This window comes from Theobroma cacao, chromosome 4, assembly GCF_000208745.1.
Source record: "Theobroma cacao cultivar B97-61/B2 chromosome 4, Criollo_cocoa_genome_V2, whole genome shotgun sequence".
In the NCBI taxonomy this organism is placed as follows: domain Eukaryota; kingdom Viridiplantae; phylum Streptophyta; class Magnoliopsida; order Malvales; family Malvaceae; genus Theobroma; species Theobroma cacao.
Genome location: NC_030853.1, coordinates 15,267,445 through 15,280,540, shown reverse-complemented (window position 1 = coordinate 15,280,540; position 13,096 = coordinate 15,267,445). Strand labels below are relative to the sequence as shown.

At 32.9% G+C, this 13,096-nt stretch overlaps 1 protein-coding gene across 1 annotated transcript; it reads right to left on the bottom strand.

Annotated features, from left to right (window-relative positions):
• LOC18601512 (mini zinc finger protein 2) lies at positions 7,652–8,434 on the bottom strand. The gene has a single exon (XM_018120406.1). The coding sequence runs from the start codon at positions 8,217–8,219 to the stop codon at positions 7,932–7,934; it is 288 nt and encodes a 95-aa protein (XP_017975895.1). The 5' UTR covers positions 8,220–8,434; the 3' UTR covers positions 7,652–7,931.

Here is a 13,096-nt window from a genome sequence, read left to right as displayed (position 1 = left end):
GTTAGTGTTTAGGGATAGTTAAGCATGGTTATGAACAAAAACACAAAAGAAATATTCAATTTCTCTAGGGTTCCTTGTTGGTCGAACGATGAGGGCTGAATATCAATGCGGGATTGTTTTTATTTCAAGGAAAATGGCTTGGAAATATGATGAATTAAGGTGAAACGGTTATGTAGAAAAATTTCAGTGCTAGTGCACCAAATGACCGAATTTTTTTATAAGGAACTGTGAGGGTTCTAATGCTGAATTTGGCTTTATTTAAATGGTATGTGGTAAACTAAGGTATTAGAGGAGAAATGGATTAATTTGGAGGTGATTTGGATATAATCGCTAATTAATCGGGTGATCGGTCCAATTTTATCGATACTGCGATTAAGCGGTAATCGGACGTATTTTTGCATTTATGTATCAAGCATTAGTAATTTAAATTAGTTTATATCAATTTAGGGACAACATAGTAAATTTCTCGACTTTGTTATTTGTCAAGGTAGTGAGACGTCCGGAAAAGACAAAGAAAATGCGCTTGAGGGCTATTAGTCCGAGTGCACCCGGAATCCAGATTTTTGATATCGGTGAGTGGACTTGCATTTCAAACTTGTTTTGGGGAATATGAAAGATTCTATCGAACTTGTCTTAGAAAATGTACCTTGGGAACAAGCTTTTAGTACAATGATTTTATATTGTGAAAATGTGATATACAATGGTTTATGTGTTATCACAATATGATAAAATGCATGATATGCATTGGATGCTTCTTTGCATGTTGATTTGGACCCGGCTATGTGTGAGTGGGAGTGCACATAAGCCGTTGCTGACCCGACTATATGCGCATAAGCCGTTGCATATGAGATGATGATGATGGGATGGTGTGCATGTTGATGATGGGTATATGGTTGTAAATGCAAATATGTAAGTGTTTGTTTTGTTGAAATTTGAAAGTTTACATGTGTTACATGTTGCTATTGTTATTTTAGCAGGATGGCTTGTTTTAAGGAAAAAAAAGGGTTTGGAATAATAGTTAGATGAAAATGGCCTTATTTTCAACTGGTGCATCATGATTGTCAAATTTCCTAGTTGAGATTGCTTGTTCCCTTATAATATTCACTCACTAAGTATTGTACTCACGTTTTATAAAAATAGGTGTGTGTGTATGCATGATATGATAAATTTGTTAAGCAAAGGTAAATGGATAGGCTTGCTTGGGTTTCGTGAGCTATGCTCATTGAGCTCATGCGTCGGTCATGGCCCGAAAAATTGGGTCATGGAACGTTTGTCCAAGGCAATAGGGATTATATTGTTACCAATAGTATGTCCAAGTAGGAAAAGACTATACCATTGTCACTAGCTATGCTTTAGCTTATTGTTGAATTGATTGATGAATGAGTTGTTAAGATTGAACATTCCTTATTATGTTAGAGTAACTTAAAAATGAGGTTTCTTAGCCATACATAAAGGTAAGGTAAGTCTTAAGATAAATCTTGAGCTTAAGAGATGAAATGAGGATGAAATAAGCTAAAAAAAGCCTAATTTCTAGGTTTATATGAATGAAGTATTGAGACTTTAAAAGGAAGTCTTGATACCTATGAAACATAATGCTTGAAGAACATTTTGTATAGGAAGTCTCGACACCTTTGGAAAAGGTATCAAGACCTCACCCAAAAGTCTTGATACCTCCTCTGTAGGTATCAAAACCTTAAACGTAGAATGAAAATCTTAGCCCTTTTTAATGTGTTCTCAATGGTTTTATAGTCAGGCTTTATTCCAAAGGTTTATGTGACTTTTGAGTATTCAAAAGTTTGGTTTGAATCTATATTCAATGATTTGAAGAACAAGTGTTCAATTTAAGTGGTTTTAAAGCATACTCAAAGACCTGGTTCATATTCACTTTTAAAGAGTTAATGAATAAGTATTTAAAGTTCATACATGCATGTTTTTTAAAGATTATATTATGCAAAAGCTCTAACTACTTGAGTTGTCCCCTTATCGTGTTCACTCATGGAGTTTTTATGACTTACACGTTATTTTCCTATATTTTTTGTAGCTCAATGATTAGCTTTCTAGCAGCCAATGTCATGGAAACATGATTCGTTCCTTTTTTGGCAAGTGATCTAGCAGCTGCTTGCAGCTTAGAGGTCATGCCAAGTTTCATTGACAAGTAGGTTTTTTATTTATGTTATGCTATGGTTGTCAAACATGTTATGGATTTGTAGCCTTTCATGGCAATATATATCTTTTACTGATTTATGTTTTTATGGCCAAACGCCCAATTGAGCACCGAGGTGCAAGTTCATGGTTAAAGAAATGATTTTTAAACTTTGTTTTTGCTAAATGCTGTGATTTGTGCATGTGAGCGTTTCCACACATTATAAGGCAACATTCCATGACGATGTGATGGTGTAACATATAGTTTATATGGTTTATGAAATGAAAGTTTAATGCTTTGCACGGTTGTATACTTTATGTATTAATGTAAGAAGCTTGCTTGGGTCTAGTGGGCTATACTCTTCTAGGTCCTTGCGTTAGTCATGGACTCCCATAAACAAGTCATGACACCAATGCAGCATAAGGAGATCATTGACAAAGTCAAATGTGCCTCAGAGACATGGGGTTTATTCCAAGTTGTCAAAGATGGGTTCATTTCAAGTATATAGTAGGAGATGAAAGGTTTGGTAGATTTTTTTTCATAGTTCTTTTCTTTTTGTTCTTACTCTCTTAATTTTTTTTTGTTAATTTGGGTTAATTTAGGGTTAAGGTGTTTTGGGTTAAAATTTAGGGTGTTTTGTTCATTGGTAGCCATGTCAGCAAATACCATATCAGTATTTTCTTGCCACGTTAGCAAGTGTTATGTCAGAAAAAATTGTCAATTCAATGTCAGGTTAGCATGATAAATGTTTGTTAGCACATCACTTCAATGCCACGTAATCTCAATCAATGTCATGTTGGCTTGATCGAAATGTTACGTCAGTGTACTTAATAGTGAAAATTTAACGGTGTTAGAATTTAGATTAAAATTAAAAAAAATTAGAAAAGTACAAGGATTCAATTTACTCAACTTATTTTATAGAGACTAAATCCACATTTTTTTTATAGAGTATAAGGACTAATTGCATAATTTAACCTAACAAACCTTGTAGTTTATAGTGTAAGGTCATCCTTAAAAAAATAATTTCAACCTTTCTTCACTTCTACCACCTTATTATTTCATAAATTCTTATTGATATGGAAGCACATTTCCAAACACTGGCTCTTTAAAATTAGTCCCATGAGTTGGTTTTATCAAGTTTGGGCTTCTCACTTGTTGTGGTTCTATTATTAATTTTTGGTTGGATAAATGGATTAATAATTGTGTTCTTTCTTTGTGCTTTCATTTTATTTTTGCTCTCGTATCTAACAAATCAAGTTGTATCCTAGAACATGGTGTTTAGACTAACAATATTTGGTCATGGACTATTAATCTTCGTAGAAGGTTGTTTGATTAGGAATTGAATTAGTGGAAGGAATTTGTTGTTTTGATTAATAAATTTTGCCCCTATGCTACTGATTTGGACAAAATCAGATAGAAAGTTACTTTAACTATTCTTACACAGCGAATTTCTTGTGTAAACCTTTTTATGTCTTTTTTTTGCAATCTCAAAATTTTAGGAAAATAATGTGGTCTAATCTTTCTCCCCAAAGGTTGAAGTTTTCTCTTGATAGGTTATTATTAGGAAGATAGTAGTTAAAGTTGAGTTAATGAAAAACGGGCATGCTGGATGAAACTTTTATTAAGTATGCTTTTTATAATAACAATATGGAATCCTTATGGCATTTATTCTTCAACTATCTCTTTTCATTGTGCATTTGGATTACGTGCTTCAAGTTATGGGGGGTTCAATGGGTCACCCTTGGGGATGACCCCTCAAAGAACTTGGAAAGCTATGTGGTTCTATTGGCAGGTTATTATTGAGAAGGTAGCAGTTAAAGTTGAGTTAATGAAAAGAGGTATGTTGGATGAAACTTTTACTAAGTGTGCTTTTTGAAATAATGATTTGCAGTCCTTGAGGAATCTATTCTCCAAATGTCTCTTTTCATGACTTATTTGGATGACGTGCTACTAGTTAAGAAGGGTTGATTGTGTCAACTTTGGGGATGTTCTTCTTTCTTTTTTATCTTGGTTGTCTTCTTCTTCCTACTCTCAAAAGGATGGTTATTAGGAAAATGCTTTTCAATGCCATCCTTTGGTATTTATGGTTTTTTTAGAAATGAAATGATTTTTAATGATAAACAATTTAATCATTTTCAACTCATTGAAATTATCAAACTTCCCTTAGCTTTTTGGTGCAAAGGCTAGTGGCCTTCTTTGTCAACTTTAGTTAATGATTTCCTTTTAGATTCCTCAAAAATCTCTCATAGTAGTTCTATATCGAATTCTCGCTCTCCGATTTCTTAGTCTTGTCTTCTGTTGGGTTCTATTAAATTAAATATTGATGAGTCTGCAATCAAAAAACCGATTGTAGCAACAATTGGCAATGTTCTACGAGACCATACTTGAGTTATTAAAGAGGTCTTTTCTAAGGCCATAGGTGTGGAAACTCTAATTTTGAGTTTATAGGTATCATTGGAAGGTTTTTTTTTTAATGTCTACTATTTTGATCTCATGTTGGTGCAAATGGGGTTTAGATGGAATTCAAAGAATCGACAAAATTGATTTCAAATGAGCCTTTCCAAAGACCTTATCTTTAAGACAGTTTTCGCCCCCACCTATCGGTGTGCAAAGGGGAATTATGCAAATAGGCTTAGGGATAGAATGAAGCCAATGTCTAACTTCATCTTTGTACTTTATGGGAGTAGACCACTAGATATACCCGAGGGTTTGCAAAGTTATTTTGCCTTAAAACCTACTTTTTGTAGCAAGTGGATTATAAGGAATTTGGATTCCATTGATAAATGATGAGAACTCAAGTGTTTATATTTATTTATAGAGCATAACACTTCTATTGTTCTTGATTTTTTTACTCTTGTCTTATTTGTTTTGGTGTGTCAAAATGGTTGACAGCGAATCCTTTATATAGGCTTCCAAGTGTCTTTCTCTAGGATACAACTTTTTCATCAAGGCGCCTTTTTGTTTGCAAGACACTTTTGTATTTTGCAAGACACAATCCTTGGATAAACGTTCTGTTTCAATAATCATCTTTTGAAAAGACAACCATTCATTCTATAAGATATAATCTTTGAGCTACAATATGAAAAGAAAACTTTTTATATCCAAATTTTTGAGCTGTGATATTTTTCTTGTTGTCTCATAACCTTTGGATTAGAGGTGTTTTCCCAACATGTCACTTTACTAAAAGACATAACTGTTCACATGAAAAACACACTTGCAATCCAATAATCACACTATATCACACTACGTGACATAACCTTTAAGCTAAGATAGCTTTTCATATGAAGAGACGACTTTTATTTATTTTCAACAACATCTCATCTCACTCTCTTGTTATCGAAAGTGGTTTAAGTAATGCTATTCTTTGGGTAAACTTTCACTCCAAAGTTTCTTGGTGTATGAAATATATCTTGAACCACATTGGGAGTCTCAAATGCAAAATTATTGACTTGTCATTCAAATATATATTCAGAGAGTCAAACACCATTGTCAACAAGTTAACTAAAGCTGGGATCCTTTACACTAGGATTTTTTAACCATTTTATATTATATTCTTATGTTATCAGGTTGAGTACTTATGGATACCCGAATAACAACTACACGTTAATTTCTCTACTTTTGTGACATTGTTTTGCTTTTTCTTAGCTTAGGATAGAAGGACTTACTTTTTACTATCTTCTTAATAATAAAAATATTTCTTTGCTTTTGAAAGGAAAAGTTTTGATTCTTTTGCTGTGGAATTCCATTAGAATTCAATCAAGGAAACATAGAGAAGATCTTGTTCTCAATTATGAAAATATAAAAGATCTTGTTCAAATCAAATAATTCCTGAAATAAGTAGCAAGCACTCCCAAAAAAAAAAAAAAAAAACAAAAATACAAGCTACTTCTTAATGGAAAAGCTTTCCATTCCTAGAAAAAAATGACTCATTAATTTGATAACCTTATTCATGCAATGGTTATCATGTTGCAGGCCTGAGGAATTCTTCCTTCATTGCATTTCTTAAAGTATTCTTAAGCTCAAATTATGCATCGAGTTGGGATATTTTTCGAATTGACATCTACCCGAAGGATAGTTCCTCCATACTCACTACCTAACTTAAAGAAAAAAAATCTGCATACCTCACATGGCAAATATATATCTAACCCTTTGATGATGACGAGTCTATGTTTTTCGTTTTATGAAAAGAAAGAGTTTGGAAATATTAACCATTCTTGAATTGCTTTCTATTTATTATTGGTACATATCTAGCTTGTACTAGTAGGGATATTTGTAGATAAATGTGGAAAAAACAAAGTTTTTTTTGATGTTTTTCTTTTATGATTTCTAAATGCATGTTCAAAACAAAAGAATATATATATATATATATATATATTCTAAAGTAAACTACAATAAAATAATACCGATTAAAAGAAGTATATAAAGCCTACAGAGCTAAAAGTTGTTTAATATTCTATCATCTTTAACAATCCTTTTTTTCTGTTGCTGTTGAATCAATGAATACTATTGAACAACAGTAAACAGTTCATAATTTTAATGACACCTTTTTTAGTTGTGGTATTCAAGAAGATAAGATTATAATTCGAACTTAAGATTTTTACCCAAACGTCAACCTTTTACCACTTAACTTAAACCCAAGTGGCTAATTTAAGCTTTAATTGCCTTTTAAGTACATCACTAAGAAAATTTCCCATCATTAACAACCAGCAGATTAGACCACATTAGGAAATATTCCATTAGTGATTAGATATGTGGGCCTGTAAACTTAAATACAAAGTGATCTTACCATACAGATTAGACTTCCACATTTAGGAAATATTCCATGGATTTTTGCCCTGAGCATCAGAAGATAACGTTGCTAATGGTTTGGTGAAAAACCTTGCTGGCATCAATAAATATCCTCCTGGAGATGACGCCCAGGCCTTATGCCGGTTTCAATCATGATAAACCTCAAACAATCGAAAGTACTATGAAATTTGGGACTTAATCACTTGCATCATTAGTTGCAAAGGAATTGAAGCAAATTCGCAGGTCATGAACAAAGCTATAATTCAATCATAAAAAAGAGCTATAATATTGTACTTTTGTCAACGTCACCAATGGTTAATTAATCGTTCAAGTAATGGTGCAGCTCATTAATCATGCTTTAATTGAAAGAAGAATGTTCCCTTGCTTTCCAACCATATATTAATATGGAAAGGAATTACAAATTTCTTCAAACAAAAGGCATATAGAATTATATAACACAACACACAACTACAATTATTTAGGTTAAAAGAGCGAATTGTCCCTTTCAAAAAAAAAAAAGAAAAAAAAGAGCGAATTGCATAAGCAGATACAGCATTAAATTAGATGATTGCTAAACATATATCCCAAATGTAAATTAGCCTTATCATCTTATTTTCCACCTCTTAGCAGCTTTTACTTCCTATCAAATAATTAAGCTAGTGAACTTAAGACGATATAGTTTATACAGTTCTATCCGTGGACCATAAATCCACTATGGTGTAATCAACAGAAAAACCATTAATTCCTTCATCAGGAACATAACACAAAATCTTTGGACCTCTTCATACATAGAGAAACAAGGTAATAAAAACCATTCCTTCATAAAGAAACATAACACAAATTATTGATATAGGGAAGAGGTTTCGTCCATGACTGATATCATCTCTCCACAAAACTCATCAAAAAGTTACCAACTTACCACAGCAATCGGAAAACCCAACAACAAATACATCACATAATTGAAACCTTCCATTCATATGAACAGTAGTAATAAAATATGCTATGCTCCATTGGAAGGAGGTGAAGAGCACTCGCAAACTACCTCAGTTTCTACTTCCCTTCTATGGAAGTTCCTATGGCAGCCACAGGCAGCACAAGTAAGGGCTGCGCTTGTTCCTTCCTCTCCGCTGGCCATGAACTCCCTGCACCCATCAACAGCATAACCCCCAACGCCCGCGGCGTGATTCTTTTGGCACTCTCCATATCTCACGCTTCTAATTGTCAAAGACGAATTGGTGGTGCTTCTCGGAGGCTCCTCTCTTCTCACAACAACTTGTCGCTTCCTCATTCCGCGATCCCCAAATTCTTCCTTATCCCCTCCTTCAGCACCAAACCCTTGTAACACTGAACTAGAATTGTCAGATTTGCTCAATGCCTGAGAATCAGAAACTGGTATAAGACACACACACAAAAAGCGAACAACTGGAAAGAGAGGCAGAGCTTTCACTCTGAGGCCATAGCCAAGCCCTAACCCTAGAGTTTATATTTATAGCATGAATGAAGACCTTTCTTATTGGACTTAAAATATTTAATACTGGCATTTACTGTAATATTATTTTATTTTTTTTACTTGTGATGAATTGGGGTTTTTCTTTTTTTGATGCTTCTTTTTGCCTCACTAGTAAACCCTAGAATGGTCGTTGTGACATGATTGTCCAACTGCCTTAACAACTCATTATAGTTTAGTGTAGATATAATAAAAACTATTAGCATTAAGCTAAGGCAATTTATTCAAAACAGTGATTGTTTTAAAATGGAGTGAACAGCTAAACTTTGCTTTTGTGTCTTTTTAATCTAATTTATACTGTGTGGCCCCTGAACTGATGTTAAAAGGCATTGCCTCAGTGCTTTGATACAATGCCAACAAAAGCAATTGTCCCTGCCTTGACCTAAAAACGTGAGTGATCTAAATATATTGCTTACGAGCCCGCCAAACCTGTACGTACAGATAAAACCCACCTTTTATTCTCACCTGCTTGTTATTTAATTTGCATGTACCAGATTTTCGGCATATCTTGGCTCTGAACAAAAACATTACATTACACTTTCTTTTGCTGAACTCCAATTAACTTGGTTTCATGAATACTCTCCACAATTAAATGTTGAATGAAGACATTAAAGAAATTTTCAGTTCAAATCTGTCGGAGTACCATAATATTTCTATATGTTACTTCCAATTTATGCATGGAGCTAGACTCTCGACTAAACTGAATCCTCTGCTACTATTTTCACATTCAGGAGTCGACACTGTTGAAGTTTTTAGTTAAATTTTCAAGTATATATATGAGAATTACTTGATTAATTTACTCCTTCAATTAAGTTTGTTCATAGTAAAAGGCCGTACATAGATTTGCAATATCAGGTTCCTGCTGGCATCATATGGCTGAAATTAATATTGTCCAATTGTTCTTTCTTTGGACTATTTTTGAAGGTGGAAACACATGGATTTGAATGCTAACACCCTATGTGCTTGAATGCTATTTTTACCAAACCTAATTACTTTTGTATCTTCATGGGGCTTCAAGATATTTTTATTTTTGATGGGTTCTACTAGGAAAATCGTATCTGACAAGAGATTGCTCTTTAGTTCTTTTATAATTATGCTCATGAAGAATCTTTACCTATTCCATCTGAAAGAATTACGTTTGAAGACAATTTCAAAAGTTCTAATCAAACCCAGAAGTGAAAAATGATGAAATCGAGCCCCAAAATTATATAAAATTAATTATTTACTAGCACCAAAATATACTTTGCTTTTGACAGCAGAATTTCGAAAGCTAATATCTCCACAGGAGTTTTGAATTTCTTTAGTTTTTTTTACAAGGTCAAAAATTTCCACCAACCCCAACCTCAAAGCCCTGAGGATATATNACACGAGAAAATATTGAAATTTTTTCCGAAAAGCAGATGGAGCTAAACACTTAATAATTTTAATTGATATAGTATTATATATATATATATATTTTGTTTTTTTCTTTGCTGTTTTTTCTCTCTCTCATTGGCAAGACCAAAAAGCAAAGAAAAGTAACAAAAAGAGTCCATACTCCTATGGCTGGCCCTCTTGTGAGTTATCACAATATTGAGAACACAAAGTTTGATAACTTCATTTTGGTTTTTTATATTTGGGACCATTTCAAGTAATGAGTGGCAAAAATAGACCAAAAAAAAAAAAAAACAGAACAAAGAGATTGGAATTCTAAGTTTGATAAATCGCAGAATGAATTTTCAGTAAAAAGAAATTTGATTTAATACAGCTTCTTGCCATTAAAAAAAAAACTGATCACATAATTTTTTTTTATAAAAAATCTCTTAGAGGTTGCTTTGCAATTGCAATATTGGGGGGCTTAATAGTTAGCAAAGTTCCCAATGTTTCTTTCTATCGACATTTGGTTAGGTAATGCCGGTGTGGGATATTGATGGGAGAGTATATGCAATGTTGCAACCTGCCAAATTTTGCCATTTTTGATCATCAGATGGGAAGCTATTTTTCTAGAGCTGCTTTAAAGGAAATTCAGTCCAAAGATGAACTTATGTGGAATAGTGCCAGCATATTCATTGTCTTTTTAAGAACAGATGATGAACTGAATAGCTAATTTGAAAAAAAAAAGTGCTCTCTTTTATTGGTTGTAAGAGAGGGTGTTAGGTGTGTTGATCTTAGTTGGTGCTATTGATAGGGTACTACATTAAGGGCGTGTTTGGTTTACAAAATTATAAAAAGAATCAAATAAAATAATATAAAAATATCATGAAAAACCCTAACTAATAACTTTATTGGCTTCCAAAAGAGACTAACATTAACATTATTGATGATAATCTGATTAATGATATGTCCACATTGCATGATTTGATTATAAAATAAAATAGAAATGATCTATAAATTGCATATTGGGAAGGGAAAAATGTTTGACAACTACATAAAGTGAGTTGGATTGATCCTCCAAAGTATAATAGTACCATTTTCTTCAGGCTAAGGGATAGGGATTTTATCAAATTAACACAATTAAGATGTGAGCTGTAATAAGAACAAGGACGAGTATGTGGAAAATATAAAAAGGGAGAAAGAAAGACACTTATTAAGGATGGATTTGAGGATTGATAGGGACTTAAGTATATGATTGTGTTTTAAGAAGATGTTGAAAAGATGAGACCTCTTTGCTTCTCACCAACCCAACCCAACTAGTGATGGCCACTGTAACAAGGCTAATGATTTTGGCTTTTCAGGTCATGAATAGAGCATCTTAGGCTTCTAAATCACACAATTTTTCCTTTTAAAAAATTGGTTATCCCAAAATGACATTAGAACTCATCAAAAACAAGTCAGTTTTGATCAAGATAGCCAATAATGGAGATTAAAATGGAAATCTTGATATAAAAATAGAAAGTTGGTGTTGATTGATGCAACTTGACAAAAAGGACTCTTATCCCCTAAAACTATATTACTCGTATTGCATTGCCAGCCTCTCCTTCATGCAGAAAGCATCTGCCTTCAAAACAATGCAAATAAAAGCCTTTTCCTCTTGGACCACAAAATAACCAAGAGTGGATTATTTCCCTCAAAGTTTACCAAATAGTAATTGAGAGCTCAGCTCCAAAGTCCAAATTCATTGCACAATTAAGAGAGTAGGATATTAAATGCTAATGGTATTATCTCTTCCACCTTTTTTCCCAAGTTGAGCAGACTTACTTTTGGCATGTCCTCCTATTTGATATCTTCATTTGGATTTGGGACAAACCTTACAAATTCATGATCAAACTTGCAAGGAGGAATCTTGGATAGCTGCTAATCACATTCAATTGATACCTTTTACCATTCTTGTTAAAAGTGTTGACGTCACCAAGATTGTGGGGGATATATGTGGCTCCCACGCTTTGAAGCTTGCCTGCCTGTAGATCACTTTTAATTTGCTATCAATTGATCTCAAAGTTTCACTTCTTAGGGCTTCACCGGATCAAAATCGTCACCAAGGTAACATAAATATTATTGACTGTGTTAAAAACACTTGCTAAGGCAATTTTTCAGACATAAATACTTACTAATTTTTTTGAAAAGCTTTTTTTCGTAATAAATGAAGTCATTCCATAAATTAAATAATAGTAATTAAATCACAATTATCATAAAAATTAATAAAGTTGAAGTGAAGTTCCAAAAGAAAATAAATATAATAAAAGTTGAAATCCACTAAAACCTATATATCATTATAATCTTTCTCTAATTTGATTTCTCTATCTTAAAGGTTTTTCTTCAAGCTGTCTAGTGTTGATAATCATCTTCATCCATCTCCCTTTGATTTCTTTTTCGTCCTTTTTAATTTTTATACGGTGGATTATCTTCTATTTCAATCCAATTGCATTCGACAGTTTCTTTCAATATTTCTACCGTATATGAGATTTCTTTTCAAACTCATTGTTGGTTGATTGTTATTTTTCAATTTTATTGATTTGTGATGTATTCAATCGCCTTTTAGTTTATTCAAACTCTCATCCATTTGCACTAAGAATATATATATATATATATATATATATATTTATTTATTTAAATTGAAATCACATTATTGTAATAGCTAGATTCTCCTTTCTTTCGGTTCCTTCAAACTACTAAAAACGATTAATATAAGAGATCTTATTTAAAATTAAGTGGCACTGGGATGTCGTGAGAACACCAATCTTGGCAAGGTTCAAAACCCACTAAAGTGAAAAATGGCCAAACTACCACCTTGGTTGGTTGGTCAAACAAAGGACATTAGAACCTTTAGCTCTTTCGAAAAGAGTTTGGAGGGAATTAGAACTACTCATTCAAGAAAATATTCTTTATTTATTTTGAACTTAATGCCTAACACTTAATCCACTAGGGGGATATATAATTATTCATAGGGAAGAGAGCCTTTTTATTTTTTCCTATGTGGGCCGGCAAATAAACAAAAACTATTATTTTATGTCCCATGTGAGACTACAAATAAACTAAAACTATTATTTTATCCTATAATTCCTATATGGGATCTAGATAATAATAGTCTAATAATATACTCTTGTATCATTTTCTCTAGATTGGAGAAAAATCGCTTTCAAGATCCATGTCTTCTTTATGTTCCCCATAGTAAGGAGAGAGACTGGCTACATTGATGGTAGAAGAAACTTCATAATCTATAGGAAGCTCAATTTTGTAAG